At 42.1% G+C, this 19,798-nt stretch overlaps 1 protein-coding gene across 6 annotated transcripts in view; it reads right to left on the bottom strand.

Annotated features, from left to right (window-relative positions):
• The window catches only part of sec24c (SEC24 homolog C, COPII coat complex component), a 30,852-nt gene extending 14,100 nt beyond the window's left edge, over positions 1-16,752 (bottom strand). For 2 of the 6 annotated variants that reach the window (XM_061231649.1, XM_061231653.1), the window contains exons 1-11: positions 16,505-16,752; positions 14,546-14,739; positions 13,767-13,859; positions 12,877-12,997; positions 12,261-12,418; positions 10,707-11,033; positions 10,115-10,269; positions 9,422-9,490; positions 6,964-7,075; positions 6,003-6,130; positions 193-331 (exon numbers count right to left, since the gene is read on the bottom strand). In XM_061231649.1, coding sequence (XP_061087633.1) covers positions 193-331; positions 6,003-6,130; positions 6,964-7,075; positions 9,422-9,490; positions 10,115-10,269; positions 10,707-11,033; positions 12,261-12,418; positions 12,877-12,997; positions 13,767-13,859; positions 14,546-14,720 — 1,477 coding nt within the window. In that variant the 5' untranslated portion in view covers positions 14,721-14,739; positions 16,505-16,752. The remainder of the gene's footprint in view (positions 1-192; positions 332-6,002; positions 6,131-6,963; positions 7,076-9,421; positions 9,491-10,114; positions 10,270-10,706; positions 11,034-12,260; positions 12,419-12,876; positions 12,998-13,766; positions 13,860-14,545; positions 14,740-16,504) is intronic. The other 4 variants (XM_061231651.1, XM_061231652.1, XM_061231654.1 and 1 more) reach the window with 4 other exon arrangements.
• Between the last annotated feature and the right edge of the window lie 3,046 nt (positions 16,753-19,798).

Here is a 19,798-nt window from a genome sequence, read left to right as displayed (position 1 = left end):
TAAATATAACAAAGGCCAAACAACGACAACCAAAAAAAATAAACAAACAACAATAACAGAAATGGAACAACCAAAAACGAAACGACAAAACCCAAGCAATAAGTGGATAAAAAAACAAAAAAACCTGCTAATGCTAATCCTAAGCGACACACAAAAGCCGTGTATGTGCGTATCCATGGTGATGAGGCGCACCTTCTGTCACGCAGGAGCAGAATCCGCACTGGAACCGCCGCCCTCCCTCGATGAACTGCATGTAGGGGCACATGTAGGCCTTGCAGCGGTTACAGCGCACTGGACCGCCCTCCCCGTGCTCTACCGGGTCAGGCAGGCCCTGAGGGGAAAGAAGTCATCACAATTAGGTACAATAAGTAACAATCTTTATGTTAAGACATTGTAACAAGACCATCGTAAATCCCTTCCTATCATTGAAAAAGGCTCACTGACTCACCCTCTGCCTGCGTTCATAGTCCTGAAATTCAGGTTTCAGAAAATATAGTTGACAGGTCGAGACTGTACGAAAAGATTGTATAGCTGTACAATAACAGGGATGGGTTCAACGTCAGTGAGTTCACAGAAAAGGGGGAGGGATAAACAGCATTGTGGTTTGAGGGTGTTTGTTGCTGCAATTCCTCTATTGGCCGTTAGAAGTCCAAAATTACCTATTGGACCTTTAACATCAGCCAAAACATTCATTGCATATCCCTGGATCAATAACATCACTGCAACTATGCTAAATAAATCTGGGAGGTTATATCATACCTCATCAAGATATAATACAACACTGATCTTTAAGCAAGAATTCATAATTTCATGATAAGATTGCATGATAATAGCTTTTCTTGCAAACCTGATTCCCAAGGAAACCGCTAAATGTGAGACAGAAACTAAAACAGCCAACTTTAGTCCATACTTTAGGCCATTAAAATAATATTCCATTCCTAATTAACACAGTACCACATCATTAGGTTATTTTCAAGAGGTGGCAGCCCAGCACTATATCAGTGTTCAGAGCAAATAAAAAAACTTTATGGACTCTTTCATAATAGTATGTTGTTACTATATGACCATGTTATGATCACTTAGAACGGTACAGCCTGAAGTAAAGTTCTATGACATTTTGTCAAATGGGGTCTGTTGTGGTTGCACCTCTCTTAAGAAAAATTGCTGGAAACCTGCCTTTAGATCATTTCTCAGTGTGGGAATGCATATTACAGTGTGGGAATGCATATTCATTCTCCAAAATGAATCTCACACTTCATAAAATCTTTTTGCCCATCTTTATGAAATAAACAATAAAGATACTCTATGCTCGAATGTCCAGGGCCAGCAAGAACATACAAAAGCGGGAACTCAAACTCAAATCCTGTAGGGCTGCTGTTTTTTGATGTGTTCCTGTACTCAAGTGCTTAACTTAAGTCATTGATTGGCTAACGAGTCTGAACACATTCTTTCCAAGGCCTAAATTGGCTGCTGATTGAAACAAAATCACAAAACCAGCAGACTATGGCCTGCCAGGACTGGAGTTTCAGACTCCTGATATAAGAAATCCTTTGCCCCTGCTGCAATACATCTTCTGAACTTGGAGTCTCCACATTCACCCTCTAAATCATGCCTCTGATCTGCTGCTCTTCAAGTTAAAAATCAAATGTGGATTTTTGAACAGTGTTTTAACGTGGTTGTCTGGAATTATGATATGATATATGTTAATGATTTTGGAGGACACTATATAACTCAGCTCCAATAGGTGCAGAGGGTTTCAAATCATGAGAACATTTTCACACAATTCACTGTCTGACTTCCACACTGGGAAAGCTCTGTTTAGCTATATAGCCAACTGCATTGCTAGTTATTGTTGCTGGCCCTCACACAGTAGCAGAGAACAGTAATTTAGCATTTTAAATGATTGCATACCAGACTGTAATATGCATCTACAACAGAAGAAGCCAGTATCTTTCCCATATGAGACCATCAGCAAACTGTAGGCAAAAACTCGCTTTAGGGCTTAGATACCATACAAACTTAATTTGAACAGTAAGTAAAGAAAATATGTAATTATGAATCTTGTGACAGTAATGTATTGAATCTGGGTATAGATCAGCATAGGTCAAAAACAGCAAGTCTAATTGCTTTCAAAAATATAATTTTAGTGGTTTCATTCTCACTTAATCATTCCTCTTTCCTAACACTTACCAGCTTCGCTATAATATGTGTTATTTTGCATTGGGTCTGTGAAATGTACACAGTAAACTGCTTAGTCAACACTGCAACAGTACCCTGGACCCTGTACACAGTACACTGTGCACCACTACAAACAGGTGCAGAGAATAGTAGACAAGTTCTAAATCACAATTACGAGCATGCTTAAGCCACCAACGGCAATGCTGTAATTCTATATCCCAGGTGTCAGACTTCACTCCTAGAGGGCCACAGTATCTGCTGGTTTTAGATTTTTAGCTTTGGTTTCGGCACCACAGATTCATATGAAATTGCTGATCAGCTAAATAATCCACACACCTTGTTCATAAGGCCTTAATTGGCCGTTAACTGAAAGACAACATAAAAACCCGCAGACACCGTGGCACTCCAGAACATTTGTTTGACAAACGTGATCTAGTTAAATACCACTCGCACATACAGAGAAGCAGACAGGCAGAGTCAACGCAAAGAGACTGGATGAGGATAGGGTGTTCAAATCTTTGGGAACTCAGTAACCTGGGAGAAACTGAACACTGAGCTTCTTCAGTTGGTGGAAACCCAGCCACTGGAACATGTGCGATGGAAGGGTTACTGTACACCGGGCCCAAAATGGGTGCAGTGGGGTCAGCTTTCAATAAGTTTGATTGACATTTTTCATATCTGAACAAATCAAAAGATCTTGCTCTACATAGCAGAAAAACAAGAATTGGTTTAAACAAGGCAGCTCCTGTTTATATAGTGGCTCAACCGCACGCGGTGGTTTAATTAATGAATCCTTCACAGTTCACACCCAGCATTCACAGTTGGCCCTGCCTTTCCCAAGACACTACAGGCTGGCTGTCTGCTGAGTTAAGGCACTGCAGATCTTGGAAAAAAGGCCCTAAAGGCTGTTTGTCTTTGGTATTATTATTGATGCTGAGGAACCCAGTTTCAGGTTCCATTTCTCAATGACTTTCATCGCTAAGCCAATCAAAATCCAATCACCCACAAGGAACATGAACAGTGGAAGGACGGAGACACTCGTACACTGCAGCCTCTAGAGGGCGCTGGTGTCCCCTTCCAGCCCAGCCCGACTGGCTGTCTTCCGCTGATGTATGCAGACAGCTGCAGGGATGGGTGCCTAAAAAAGCTCCAACCGTCAGTCGCGCAAGCACGAAGCAGGGGGCACAGAGGACAACAGGGTGGGGCTGCCTCAACAACAACTGGGGCTCCCAGAGCTGAGGTGACGGTCCGTGATTGTCCCGATCCATAGAGCTGGATTCTGATCCGTCTGAAGGGGGCAGGGAGCCCTTGTGTAATCGACCTCACGGAGCATTGCGATTGCCTCAACGACCGCAAACAGAGGCCACAGTCCTTGCGGTACTCATGGACCAGGGTCAGAGGAGGACAGGAGAATGGAGATAGGGAAGAAAGGATAGAATGGAAGGAAGAGGGAAGATGATCTTTTGATGCGTCAAACCCACAATTTTTAGGCTAAATATTCTAAAAGGTGGTTTTGAACAAACTTAAGTAATGTGCACCTTAGTGAATAAACCTTACTGAAAGATTAATACATGTTAATGCGAATCACAGTGCAGAAACAGCTCTGGTTGAGGCTGCAAAAGGCCTTTGGGTGAATGTAGACTTGTTTTACTGATCCGAGTGCCGTTTTCGATTGTCGATTCCTTTTCCTGCAATGAAGTTCTGTAAAATGGGTTGGCCGCTCAGGAAGAATACTCAAGCGGTTACAATCCTATATGACAAAGTCCAATTGTGTCTAAGGCTCCTATTAATTACATGTTAAACCAGAGGTAAGACACCCTAGGGGCACTCTTTGATTCAAACAGCTCCATATAGGGAAGAATTATTGTAATTATTTAGTCACACCTAGCTACTGACACTGAAAAACAAATTCACATCTGTGTCAAGTAGACTAGACACAATGGAAACGCAGCACAGAACAGAAAGGTTACAACTGGCTCTAAATGCTGCTGCAAGACTATTGACCTAAACAAGAGAGCTCACATTACCCCAGCACTAGCATCTTTCCGCTGACTGCCTGTCCATTTCAAAATTGATTTCAAAGTCATTTTACTTGTTTTAAAAGTCCTAAAAGGCCTGGCTCCAGAATATATGTGAACATTTTGGAAAAATACCAGCCCAATGCCCATGTGCCCCCTCCAATGTGCAGATGCAAGACTTCTCCGAGTATCAAAAGTTCACTACAAAAGAGCAAGAGAAGCTTCCTTTACCTTTTATGGCCCTAGATTACAGAAAAGCCCACCTCTGCTGATCAGAGGCCCTGACATCTATCCATTCCTGATGCTTTTAGTATTCCGAGCAGTTTCCCTTTTTAGTTTAGCTACGCATCTTTGTTTTCTTGGAAGAGTTTCTTAATATACTATCTTTCTATCTTCTATGGTTTCTGTGAAGCACTCTGGGTTACAAATAATTTGCAGTAAATGTATTCATGATAATAATAATAATAATAATAATAATAATAATAATACATGTATGACTTGTTTCCCAATGAAAACGTTCCAGGCAAATCTGACAGATAGAATTGCAGATTCCCAGTAAAGTAGAGCCTAGATTTCTCTGCACCATACATTCATGTTCACACACCCTAATGTTGGTAAAATTCCCAAATAGGAGACTGAAAGAAGGAAAGGAAAATGGAGGACAGTTAGAGGTTGCATGGGCTTGCGCAGACAGGTTAAAGAAACGCTGAATTTGCACTGGCATGTACAGATGTGGAAGGCTGTTAAGGCGCGTGAAAAAACAGCCGGACTGAGGAAGGCAGAGGACGTCTGCGAGGACTTAAGAACCTCAATCTGCCGCTCAAAATGACAGGGCCAATCAATCAAGCCTAGCACGGGGGGGGGGGGGGGGGGCGTCAGCTGAAATGCCCAACGGAACCCTCCGGAACAGAGGTGCAAGCCAATGGAAGGAAAGGGGAGGGAAGAAGAGGGGAGGGTGAAGGACCAGAGGACGGGAAAGATGGAGCGATGCGGAAACGCAGGAGGAAGATGACATTGAACGCCCCCATCGCTACATCCGCTGCCTGAGCAGGACTAAATCTAGCAGTCGGGCTGCCTAAACGGGATCCAACAGCAGGTGCTGGACTAGCCCTTTCACAATGATGCAGAGGTGATTTAATACCCCACCTCCCTTTTCAAATGTAAAGCAGTTTCGGAGAAGTTCTAGGCTTAATTAAGAAGCAATAAAGATAAAAGGACACAGAGCCGCAAGTGAGACCAGGGGAATACCAGGACACTGCCCTCTGTAGCCCCGTGTGTTTTAGTCTAGAATGGATGGTGTATGTCATTAGAATAAATGGTGTACTGTCTTTTTTTGTGTTTTTTGTTTAACACTTTAACAAATGGGCTTTTTGGAATTTTTATTCTAAGTCTGTGTTTGAGAACTCAATTACCAATATTGATTGACCCATCAGCATTAGAATGTTCACTTACCACATATGCCCAAGCTATAATGCCCCTACCACCATGTTTCACAGATAAGGGGGCGCTTTAGTTCCTGGGTAGTTCCTTTTAGCCTCCACACTTTGCTCTTGCCATCACTCTGATACAAGTCAGTCTTGGTCTCATCTGTCCACAAGACCTTTTTCCAGAACTCTGCAGGCTTGTTTAGGTACTACTTGGCAAACTGTAACTGTAATTCTGTTTTTGTTGCTGACTAGTAGTTTGCATCTTGCAATGTAGATGACGTTTGGGCCACCCCACAAAATCAATTGCAGTCTGTGAAACCAAAGTCAGACCCTGAAATCAACGCTCCCAGAAACCCCCCTTTCCGATGGCGGCGCTCACCTCGTCCGGGGGAAGAGTGGCCAGCGGTTTGATGACGGCGGCCAGGGGCACCTGGGACTGCTTGGCCATGTCTGAGGTGCAGGGCATGTTGTAGGCGGTGCAGCGGATGAAGCGGGGGCTGGTGTTCCCTGTGGGGGAGATGACACTTACCGTAAATCCTCGAATTGTGGCCGGGGTCTTTTATTTACTTAGGCTGCACAAACACAGGCCTTTATTCGGGGCAGGCTTGTATTCGAGGCAGGCCTTTATTTCTTATTAGGCTTCTGTTGTAGAATTAGGGGGAGATGACACTTATGAAACGTTTCAGTGGTTAATGGGCAAATTCCACCAAATTGTTTTACAAATGGTTCAATTGTGTAAAATGCATGTGTTTATAATGTAGGAGAGGACTCTTATAAGCCCCTTAGGGTTTCCTTCCTCATATAAAGTATTTATACATGTACTTTTATAACATTGCTTTTCTTTCCTCTCCCACACAAACTGACTTGCATCTTACGGATGTTATCCATTTGTGTTCTTACATGCTTTTTTGTTTTTGTGCAATAAATGAAATGAAATCAAAATCAAATGTAAGAAAGGAAAGAGAAAAAAATCAATGTGTTGTATTGTGAGTCGCCACTCTCATGGATGGCCATGGGGCTGAGCTCCATTTTGTTTGAGGAAAAACCCCCACATCCTGCTGCATTGACGACCTCGAAGTTTCATTTTTCATACTTTTATAAAGTTTTAACATTGCTTTGTGAAATTAGGTTCTTGACCGCAGCTTGCCTGACTGAAATTATTTTTAGTAACAGCAGGTCTTCTGAGATTTTTCAGGAGAAAAACTTTGGTTTCATTTCATTTGTCACTGAGATTCATGCATAGGAATTTCAGGGATGAAGAAGGAGAGAGGTAAATGGAAGGAGGAGTGGAAGGGAGAGAGATGGAGGAGTGACTGAGAAATTGACGTCGGGATGCTCACCTTGGTCCCTGACCTGACAAGTGGTGGTGACAAGAGGTGGGGCCTGACCCCTGACCCCTGTGATGAAAGGTTCACCGCCCTTGCTGGCTTTGTCATCCTCAATCACCTGGATCTGAACCAAGAGGGTGCCATTGAGTGGAGAGATGTACAGGTTTCTCACACTCACACTCACACTCACAGTTTGGACAACCTCAGATCATTTACCAAACTAATCTCTTCGCAGGCAAGCCAGTTCAAAAAGCCATTGATATTGCAGTCTCAACTTTGGTTGAGACTCAGATATCGAATGAGATATGAAATTATAGTGGGGGCTATCATTTGACAGGACCTCCAAACCGACTCCTCTGATTACATGTGCCATGTGGTGTTGTTGAGATTGTTCAAACTGATACTGATATTACCTTAATGACTTGTTCAGATATTAGCACAGTGAGGTATGAGTATGGGATGGAACTGGCACATAAAAATGACACCAACATCAACATCCACAACACACAGGGTAGCATTCAAGCCATATAAAACACTAATAGTTCAAGAAATATTTTCCTTTTTTTGGAATTCTATATCTTAATCGGGTCTTGTCTTAATTAGTTTCAAATATTAAATTAGGAAAAACTATTATGAACGACATATATATATTTAATCTTTGTGGCATAGGCCATTAATTCAGTTGTATTGGAATTCATTCTGAGCTCCTCCCCTTTCACAACTTTTATTTATTTTATATATTTTAAATGAATCGAGGTCTATAAAGTGAAACCATCTTAGAATATAAATTCTGAATGACCGTCAGATGATCTGTGCGGCCCACAACTTTGCTGGCTGGCAAGCAACATCTCTGAGCTAGTCCAGATGAAACTGAAACGGGAAGGCCATGTAACCAATATAATAGAAGGGGGGGGGGGGGGGGTGGCTTACATTTGGAGGCAGCACATACCTATCTTTTGGAGGGCTTATAATCTTTTCAATACATGATAGCAGGTTGTAGTTCACGGGAATTAGAGCACCGCTGAGCTTTCAAAAACAATTTGATCCGATGAATAATAACCGAATCGGCAAAATGAATCGGCTTGGATGTGCCTTTGACACAGCGAGACCAAAGCGTTGCGCGATAAGCTTTCCTGAGGGCTTTGCAGCAGTCGCGGCAGGTAGCTGCTGACACGTTGCTTGACTCAGCCAGGAGCCGGCAGATGTTCAGATTTTCACCACAGTGTTGCTTCTTGCATTTCGAAATATCATAATGCGCAGTTTCACATATTAAACGCAATTGAATTAAATGCAACGTTCCAGTCGTGCCAGATTCAATATAAACGATTGGATTACAAATGAATAGCTGAATTTCATGCTAATTACTGACTGCAATTCTGTCCATGACTGCCGGAATGGTTGTTGTTTATTGTGAATGTTGAAGATATTCACAAGGAACAGAAGGAAGGAACAGAATCTGTATTAATCTACACATCTTTTCATTGTTGAATTTATGTAATTTGATTGAGTTTGTCCCCAAACTGGAATAAATTCCTGCTGCAAACCTTCCTTCCTCTCAAAACAATAGAAAAATGGGCAAACCTTTTACCTTCAGCACTGTGATGGAATTAATACACTAAGAGCCTTGAGTTACTAAGACCTTTAAGCACACACAGAACCTTTTAGCACACGCAAAACCAATAACATGACCATCATTAGGCAATGATGCAGCCAGTTCCCTGTCCGTGTGAAAGAGTGATTAAAGGGCACTTTACACTGCTTTCAAAGGACAACCTCAGAAGGGGTAAACAGTGATGCTTGTTTCCGCCCAGAACATGAAATATGAAGGAAAAACCGTGGGTGAATTTATCTTTTCTTTCCCATTTTCCCTGAGAAGGTTGTGGTTAACCCAACCCACAGAGACAGTGCTTGCTGGCCTGTGTTCACACGTTAGCAGAAAATACACGTGTTGTGCTTAGGAAAGCAAAACTCGCCGTTGGTTACCATGGGAATGTTTGAAAAATGACCGTTAACGCGCTGCTCGGCCCCAATGCAGTGGGATTGACTGTCGTATCGGCCTGGGCAGCGGTGAAAAGCAGAACACCGTTCTATTTTTACCGCCTCCGTCCACTTGCACTGCATTGTCATGCCAGTCAGAGAACGAGGCCATTTTGAATAATTCATATTATTAAATGGTATGTCTCGGTCACCTTCCTCCAGAATAACCCAAATTATGTAATAGGCTTAGAGTTCATAATTTGCATATTTGCTTGTGGACTAGGAAGCATTTTTAGTCTGCTTCCGAGTGAACAGAGGATGGGAAATCGGGCCGGTTTCTGAACGTGAGGGTGGAGGGGGGTTGGGTGGGGGTCTGGTGAACATGCATGGATTCAGGCACTGGGGGGGGTGTGGGGGGCTCTGGTTAAGGTTGGGGTTGGGGTCAGGGTGTTAGTGCGACAGACGGCACAGAGGACAGACACACAGCACTTACTGGGCTAGGAATAGCGTCTGGGTCTATTCTATGCCGTGTTCTTGGCACAGGTGGCATTTCGGATGCCTGCTTTCATTTAAATGAGTTATAAAATTAAAATAAATAAATAGAATAAAAAAAGAAAGAGAAAAACACAAAAGTAAGAACTTTTACCTGTTTTCCATCACTACTATAAATTATATATATTAGCCAGATCCACAGCTGCTGAAAAGCATGCATTGCTTTTGCACATGCGGGCGGCAGGTAGAAGATTATAGAAGCCGTTTCTGATAAATCATAGCAATAACAACACAATGAGAATTATCTTAATTACATCAAAGAGCTTAATGCAGCCAGACCACATAGCCCAGGAATTCGTTTTTATTTATTTATTTATTTATTTATTTATTTCTACCAGGAGCATTTAATGGAGTTTAATAGACATCTACACTTTCCCTACATTTAGTTTAATATTATTAAAGATAATTATGCACCTCTATTGTAGTTCAGCATTGGGGACTTCTTACTACCTGTACAGAGTATGCGTGTGGGAGCGAGAATGTGTGTGTGTGTGTGTGTGTGTGCGTGTGTGTGTGTGTGTGTGTGTGCACGTCTATGTGCATGTGTGTGTTTGTATGTGTATGTGTGGGTGTGTGTTTGTGCGTGTGTGTGTGTGTGTGTGTGTGTGTGTGTGTGTGTAAATACCCTACATACCGGGCTAGGGATGGAGTCAGGATCCAGCCGTGTTGGAGCCGGCGGGGCAGGGGCAGGGGCAGGGGCAGGGGGCATGGGCTGACCACCAGGATACTGCTGGCCGGGATAGGATCCTGCATAGGCAGGCTGGGGCCCCCCCATCTGCCCAAAAGCACCTTGGATAAAATACACCATATTTCAATGACACAGTGGATCCAGTCTGTGCCCGTGCAGTAAAACAACTGTGCTCTGAAGCACACTTCAATTTTCAGTTCTCCTAAGTACAAGAGAACTTCCAGGGAATTCGATGTACACTTGCCAGTTTTAAGTTTGCGATGCATTTGATCACATGACCATTAACTTCCACACTTCCTTTACTCAATAACTAGTCCACAACTGTGAAATTCGAGTTACAGCACAGAAATGTTCTTAACTGAATACTTTAATGTTTAATGCTGATGTAATAATCAGTTCTGGTCACTGAGAGCAATTCTTGAATTCTTGAATGCTCAGAAGACCTGCTTTTCAAAGGGCTAATACCGAAATCTCAGATTTAAACCTTGAATGCGCTGGGAAGTAAACTGTGTTTTCACTTTACTGTTCAAGCGCTCACCGTTCTGCTGTGGCTGGTAGCTGTGGAGCCCCGGTTGTCTTGGGGCCGGTCCCTGCATACCAGGTCCAGGGGGCGGCCCTTGCATGACGTGATTGTGCTGGGACACAGGGGGTCCCAAAATGGACTGGAGTGGGGGAGGGAGACCCTGGGGGGGAGGCGGGGCTTTGGAGAACGGGGCCTGTGAGACTGGAGGGGGGGCCGGGCCGCCATAGAAGGGCGGAGCCATGGTGACACTGGGCGGGGGCTGTGAGGAGGGGGGTGGGGCGGAGTGAGGAACGAAAGAAGGCGGGCTAGACGAGGAGAAGGCGGCAGAGGTGGGAGGCGGAGCTGAAAGAGAAAAGCGAGGGATGAATTCATCACTGAAGCAGCCACAGGAGCGACATTAGGCCTCCAAAAAGTTGGATGAAAAATGGTGAATGCTGTGTTGGGGGAATAATAAACACAACAATAATTTATACTGAGGTTGTAAATTCATTATTTACTGACTAGCACCTTTTACTGCCAAATATATTGGTTGACATAGCAAATGCCGTGAAGAAGACATTTCTCTAACAACGCCAGTGGCAATGGTTCACATATTCGGTGCTCATTCCCTGCTACACTACGCAACAGTGACCCCTGTGGTTGTTGGAGCACCTGCAGTTCAGTGCACCACTCAGACCCTGAGACTACTCAGCTCAGCTGGGGGACAGCAGCATAAGAAACGGAGGCACCTGCCTTGTGCATGAGCGTGCGCACACTTGGCTGCGCTCTCCAAATACACAGAGGACATTGCAGTAATCCAACTATAGGCAGCGGCAGTGTAGTCGAACTGTTAAGGAGGTTGGCTTGTAATGCAGGTTCAATTCCCAGGTAGGACATTACATTACATTAGTTATTTAGCTGAACAATGAAAATGAGGCTGCCATGTCTGCTAACTGATTGTGTGATGTAATGTTTTGATGTTTTGGCTATAGCCTAAGCAAAGTGACTCCTGTCTTGACAGAGAAAACTCCCTAACAATCTACACATGCCAATTCTACCCCTCAGAATAGTACTTAGGCTTTAGGATGATTTGGCTAGTTGTGGGCACTTACCAGGCTACTATATCAAAGCTTTAATTGAATTTTTTCTTCAATGAAGAGCACTAACTTTCATACACTGCCACTTTTTTAATGGAGTCACTCATCCTTTCTTTGTTCATACACATTTACTGTGGAATGACTGTTGTTACCAGGGAGGGTAGTTTGAGTTTACAGAGAAGGCGGCAAAAACATCCAATGAGAGGCAGTTCAGGGGGGAAAAAAAACCTTGTTAATGTGCAAGGTCAGAGGTGAATAGCCAGACTGGTTCCAGCTGACAGGAAGGCGACAGCAACTCATATAGCCACGCATTACAACAGTGGAATGCAGAAGAGCATTTCTGAACACACAACCTCAAACCTTGAAGTGGATGGGCTACAGCAGGCAAAGTCCAATAAATCTAAAAATAGTAGCATGCATAGCATTTTAATTAGCCAATGGAGAGGCTTGTTAATATGTTCGCAGCGTTCTGGATGGCGTATAATGCGCTTACCGTATCCGGGGCCAACTGCGGAAGGTGGGGTGGATCCGATCTGCATGCCTGACATCTGATTGGTCAGCTGTTGCGTGCTCGTGGCCGAAGCCCCATACTGCTGAGAGTACGTCGTCTGGGTAACCGAAGGTGGGGCATAAGGCTGAGACACTGGCGGCCTGTCACCAAAGAAAAGGCTTCAGGATTGGGACACTTTACACAAAGATCCTAATTAATCAAAACTGTAACAATGAGCATAGCTAGCATTCTCAATCTAAACTTAAAGCATTTTTAAGAACATACTGCATCAACACTGGAAATGAACACTAAAGGAGGGGTCCAAAAATACGTTAAGCCCATTTCATGTGAGAGTTAAACCCACAGGTCATAGGAAAAAGACCTTGTCAGGCCCCTGATAGGGGAGCTATGTAGCCCTTTTGTTATCCGCCCTGGCCACCTTGGACGTCATCAGTTAAGTACACATGAAGAGACCTGGAACAGCCCAAGGTATTGAAGAGACAATCTGTGACCCCCCCCTCACATTTCAAACAATCACCTGACTCCACTGGCTTCAGAATTAAAGGACTTGGATCAGTCTGCAGTCTGAGGTGGGGTCAGGTACGTGTGTTTGACTCACCTCTGTGGCTGGTTGGCAGCGGAGGGGGGGCCGTTCTGTACATCTCCCTGCCCATACTGACTGTAGGTGTGGGAGGCAGACACAGGGGGAGCCCCAGAAGCAAGGGGTGCTTGAACTGTACCTGGTGCATAGAGATAAGGAATGCTTTTTATTTGATTTTGTTTTTACCAGTATGGCAGGCTAGATATCACACTTTGAAAATAATTCTGGATAACTTTGTACCAGTTGCTTTATTTCCCAATCTGAACGGCCTCATTGCCAGTGATGGGAGAGTGAGGTTTCATCAATCCCAGAATGGGTGGAGCTACAGTGAGCAGTCAATCACTGCCTTGTTAGAACAAATCAAATGATTTTGTTTTCCACTGCAGAACAAAATGATTGGCTCAATTCACAATCAGCAAAAACCAGCAATTAGCAATAACATAGTAAGTCCGTAATACGGAGCCTCATTCTTTCATCGAAACTAGTGGCAAATCTAAACTCTTCAGGCTTGTGAGTCACGTCACTGCCTTGATGGAAAGTGCTTCAGAAGTGTAACCCAAGAGCCCTTATCAATCACTTTGTGATGAAGAAGCTAGCACTTAAGCACTCTCGACTCATTGAATCAACTTGCCTGGAAGTTCAACAACAGCCTTAAAAATGAGACAACATTAAAAAGCCCCCTACTGAAACATATTTATATCTCCACCACCTTATTCAGAACTCCCCTTCCTAATTTACTAATTAGTAAAATAATTTAATTAACAGAGTAACAGTTCTATGATGTCTAAGAATCTACACTTACTATTATTTTGCCCTTCACACAATCTCAAAAAATGGCAGACAGATCACTGCAGATTTAGTGGGCTGGAAGGGGTAAGGTTTGCAAAGCACAGATGGGAAAACGTTACCTAAGGTGAGAAGAGGAGGATGAGAAGAGGACAGGTCAGTAGCTACATTTGCAGGGAGAGACTTAGAGGGAAAGCTTGAAAAAGGAGAGTATCCTGAAAACAGAAGAAAACAATGACAGAGCGCAGTGAAACAGAAGGCAGAAAAAGCTTATTGTCAGATTTTCAAGAAAGGAAAATGAAATTGCACTCTCGCAAACAAGACCAGTGGCAGGTATGAGTCTCCAGACCTCTCTGGATGAATAATTTTGGATTTTATTTTAAGTCAAGTGCTAGCTGCAACTGAAATGCGCAAGCTGGAACATCAACTGTACACAATGCGGGAGGAAAGTTTCTGTGGGTTATCATCAATTTTATATAATTACCGTTGGTCCCCCAAAATGGAGGGGCTGTGTCTAAAAAGGGCTGCAATTCTTACATTGTTCACCTGATATGGATGTAAATATCCACAAATGTAAGCTGACTGACTGCATGTTAATTTCACATTCATTAAAAATCCAATAAGCTGATATGTCACAATCCAAACACTTACTGACTGCACTGTGTATCCATATACACACATCCTTATGCATAAGCACATGCATAACAGATGACACTTACAAAATAGAACAATTCTATCATTCAAGGACTTGAAGAAGACACCTCCATCCAAATGAGAGGTAAATAGAAAACAAAAACCTAGGACATGCGTTTCTGCAACAACATCTACAGCCGACCACATTTTGTACTTCTGACAGAAAGAGCTCCAGGAATCCAACATGGCCAGCCTTCACTGGTGTTACCTGAGGGCGGAGCTCCAGGCTGGTACGTGGAGGTGGGACCGTTATAAGGCGCATACTGGGTGGGGTAGCCACCTGCCACATGCTGTCCCCCATAGCCTGGCTGGGGATATCCCTGGTACCCAGGTGGAAGCTGTCCATACGGGGAGGCCATGTGCGGTTGCTGGTTGACATTCATTCTGAGTTCATCCCTAAATCTGGCAGGTAATGACACAAAAAATCAGATAAAAAATAAGGTCAATATCAATTAAGGCAGAATGCTATAATGGCATTGCCCCCGTGGTGAAGAGATCCTAGGTCCATTAGCACCAGTTACCAGAGGGCTACTATAATGCAAGGCTGGCTCACAGAATAAACAACATAATCACCATTACATTACATTACATGGCATTTAGCAGACGCTCTTATCCAGAGCAACGTACAACAAAGTGCGAATCAAACACAAGAACAAGTGCAAAAGTAGACCTGAGAGGACAGTACAGTAGAGTCCTAGTGTAAACATACAGAATTCAGAACCCTTGAAGAGTACAATCAACTTTCAGACTAGCATACCACAGTTGGCAGCTAGAATACAACAATACAACAGCCAATAAAAACAACAATACCTATACAAGTAACCATGCTAGCAGCGCAGGCAGCTGAGTGCAAAGCACCTAGCCTTGACAATCAATCTTCTTCAGTCCTATGGCATTTACAGTGAGGATGTTTTAAAGCCTACTGAATGGCACTCCACCTCTTGATGGTTCTATGTCAGTTACTGCCATTATTTCCGAGTCAAGCATTTACACCATGTGTGTGATGAGGTGACTATGAGGTGTGACAGAGTTTGGGTTAAAATTCAAATAATGCCTGTCCACTCCATAGACGTAAAATGTCTGAGGTAGCAGTGGGTGTGATTATTTACCTAGTTTGAAAAAAAAAAAAAAACATTTTAGCCTGTGAACACACTAATTTAATGATCGTTAGATCATAGATAAATTACTATGGCAAAATATAATACATGTATTAAATATGAAAACGTTAAGTAAAAATAATGGTTCATATAACATTTATATAGTCAGCACCAGCATAAATAATACATTAACAACAATTTATAGTAGTATTGACGTTAGTAGTGTCATTATCAATAGTAACAATAATAATTTATTATGATTATTATTATTATGACGATTATGATTATTATTATTAACAGCAGCAGCAGCAGCAGCAGTAGTAGTAAAAAGGCGCATCACTGCACTACGAAACTGGGCTGCAGTAACGCTAGCTAGTCAAGTTTGATGCATACACTGGTCAGCCACTTCACTATGCGGGTGACAGCTACAGGTTTTCTTGTGAAATATTAGAAAACGATTTTCCAACTGTGAAAGAAACTACAGTTAATGAAGCATATGGCTTACTTTTACTGATTTTTAATGTCTCTCTAGCTAGCTATAACGGCGGTCATGCCTACGACTGTTGATAACTTTGGTGTTTCTCAAGAGCATAGATGGATGAATGTAACGGAGCTAACGTTACAAGCCCATGAACACAGTAAAATACTCTAACGAGCAACAGACTAGTTGAGACTGGCTTTTTACAAAGAACTGGCTTTCAAACACCTTCCCAGTTCTATCCATCAAACCAAACATCACAATAATAGTCACGTTTACATTGCAAGGTACCGTTAACGTCGCAGTTTTCAAAATTCTGCATGGTGAGGTTCATAACGGTCCAGTAGGATTACCTAGAACATTAATCGCGGGAGTGAAAACTCATCTTTATCTTCTAGTTCATGCTCTGGGCCTAATAACACCGGCTTCAGTTGTAGCTAACTTCCAAATACACACCGGGAAGTGGAACAGGCACTAGCCTGCTAAAGACTTAGCTTGATACCTACTCTCATAATTTAGCCAGCTAACGTTAGTGATTTAAGAAATTTCGTGTAGCTACAGCCGCTTATTCCGTAGCTCCCGAGCAACCCACCTGAAATTGGGTTCAGTATCGTGATGAGTACGCCCGTTTTTACCGGGTTCTGGTTCAGTTTAGGTTGCCCGCAGCGAGTCCGAGTACTTTCCTCTGTTATGTCTCAGGTCTCTTGCCCCGGAGAGATGCCTCCGTTAATCCCTTCCTTGCTCTCACCGTTCGCGGATACGCATACCGGAAGCATAGTGGCTGTATGGCCACGTCCGCATCCGGTTGTTAACCGGCGTGAATACCCCGGTGTCGGTGGTTAGTTTCGCACATTTTTTGCTAAGCGTTTAGTTGTTTATATAGCTTGGTCTATTTGTACGCGTAATATAATATAATACACTATATTGCATTGTATGTTATTCAGAGAACAGTAACTGCTCTCACGAGGAGCAAGGATGCTTCATTACTTATACGTTTAAAAAAAGAAAGTTAACTTTAATTAGAAAAATAGGCCATATTTTCTAAAGTTGGCTAACTTTCCCATCACGGTGTCGTAGGTACTTAGGATTTGCTTGGCTAATAACCCTGGTGGAAAATCCAGCTATGACCAGCTTGAAATGACCAGCTACCAATTGTTTCAAAACCTAGCTTGAGCTGTTTTTTTCCCAGCAGGCAAGAGTGTTATTTATAATGTGCTTACCACGAATAGGAGTAACGTTAGCAAGTAAATAAGCGTCAACGTGACCTAGTTTGCTAACTTCCATTCCTGTTGTTCAAAGAACATACACGTGGCTGTAGCTCTAGCTGTCATGTATTTATTTATATAGCTAGTCTAGTTATATTGACTAACTGTATAATCACATGTAAAATAACCAGTATGAAGTGATTTATAACACTGAAATTGCAATGTCGTTAGCAATGTACTGATGTCATTTATAAGAAAGTAAGAAGGCTATTTACTAAATTGTTTTAATTTATCAGGCACTCTTATCTGGAGGAACTTGCATAGATTATGTTTGTTATAGATATTTTCTGAAGGAATTCAGGTTAAGTCTCTTGCTCAAATGAACAAAGGCAGGGCCCATCTAGGAACTGAACTTATAACCTCCGAGTTGAAAGTCCATACAACAACCTCGCATATCCCGACCACCCGTCCACGGTTATCCCGTCTGAATGATCTCTCCCTCCCCGGATGCAGAGAACGGCAATTATCTATCGCTTTGCCGGGCTGCTTCCATAGTAAGCACTAAGTCCGGATTCAATACCATACTGTGGAGCCCATCTACACACTGGAACAGTGACTTCACAGAACGAGCCGCACAGTGTGTGCCTGGCATAACTTCAGGTTACGATCGACATGCTAGGCAAGCTTTGCCTTTACAGTAACAAGTGTGATAATCATTTACAGCGTTGCTACAGCATTGTGCCACCTAGTCCATAAATTATTTTTTCTACGTTACAGATTCTCTTCACACTGTCAATATTGATTATGTTTTTCACTATTGCTTTTTATTAGGTCGCATATGGATTGTTGTGGGAAGTTATAGCCTAGGCGTATATGAAATGGAAAAACAGTCACCATAGTATTTATGGGTGTTATATATATTTCGCAATTACAAGTCTGAAATAAATTGACCTCTCTAACTGGCGGATGAACGCCAGCTTTCCAGTCAGTGACTGGCAACCAGGTTGAAATGGCATTATGTTTATGAAATTGCAGAAGTGGCGCTGCCCTGCACACCCATTAACACAGATAGGGTTACACTACATTAAAGTGAATAGAAAGTTTAGGCTTTCCATTTCTGTCACAGACCATTCCTAGGAATAATTGGCAAGTGTGATTAATATCCGGTTACAGAAAGTCTGTCCCTCCTATACCTATTACTAAATAAAATTTAAAAAAGGAATATTCAATTCTTATAAACTTATGAACATAAACTTCATAAATATATAAAAAAGCCTTCATAATTATCACTTAACTACTGCAGTTTTTTGTTTTGTATTTAAACTAAACTATCACAAGTTCCGTATTGGCTCACTTTAGTAGATAGTGTCTCCCCATTAATTAATTAATTATGGCTAGCTTGTACTGTACTTTGAATCGTTTGGTCTAGGTTTCCCCTTTCCAGTAAAACTGAGGGGCTTTCTATTGGTTGTGTAATTCTTCTGATGACTATGGACATAGTTCATTCTGCTCAGAATTATGTTGCTTCGGAATTCATTTTCAAATACAAATCACTGATGGAGGACCTGAATTTAAATATTTTTTTATTCACTTTGCCACAATAATTGTATTATCAGCACAAATGGACAGCCTTTTGAATGAAAGCTAAAGCATTACTTCTCAATGGGACTCTGAGCCACCAGAGGAAATAATACATTTTAGTATTACATTTCATTCTGGCCTGGATAGTGAGCTGAGACAGCAACATCCAAACTACTTCCTATATAACTCAAATCTAAGGACCTGGACCAGCAATGTAGATGGTGATATTAGCTAGCTAAATGATGATATGGTGATAGCCTGATAAATAGAGGTATAAAAACAATTGACGAGACCCCGTTCACATACAATATAACAAACAGTTAGTTAAATTAGGAATAACTTTTACTAAAACATTAAAAGATAAAAGACAGTAAAGAAAAAATGTTGCCAACCCTTTCCATTCTAGAAACATTAAAAACTGCTTCAGTTGGAAAATCCAAACATAATTCTCCCTCCTCCAAATTCTAGAACATTCAGCTGCAAAGTCACCTGCTGGTTCTGTATCTGCAGTGTCTGCACTGCCACCAGAGCTTTCTCCAACCCTCAAAGGAAACAAAAACACAAAACTGAAGCAAACACGTAAATTAAAAAGGTTTTAAAATTAAGTAAAGGCACAGTCAATTACAAAAGAGAAAACAGGCAAGTCCAGACAGGGTTACCCAAAGTTGAAGAACAAGTTTGGAAAAGAAATGAACCCCTTCATTCATTCAGTTTATAATCCCTTTTTTCAAAGAGCTTTATACTTGCTTTGTTTATATATTCACTTATATAATAGTCAATAGCCAACAGTTTTTGGCAAAAATGTGACAAAACTGATGTACCCTATAACTAGAAGTAGCCCTATATCAGTACTGAGAAAAACGTGGTTGGACTGGTCTCATACTGTATCATTATTCATAAAGTAATGGAAAAATATAATAATATTAATAATAATAATAATAATAATAATAATAATATTAAGATAATTTTACTGCCTGTAGCCTGCCTATTTTTTTTTTTAGCATGTTCTGGTTACACTTACTTTATCATGGCCATGTGTCTAGCCCTTTTTTTTTTGTAAATTCCACACCAAGCCCCCCCACCTAATTCCTTCATGCACC

This window comes from Conger conger, chromosome 2 (genome assembly GCF_963514075.1).
Source record: "Conger conger chromosome 2, fConCon1.1, whole genome shotgun sequence".
NCBI classification, from domain to species: Eukaryota; Metazoa; Chordata; class Actinopteri; order Anguilliformes; family Congridae; genus Conger; species Conger conger.
The sequence above is the reverse complement of the archived record's forward strand: the minus strand, read 5'-3'. Positions and strand labels throughout refer to the sequence as shown.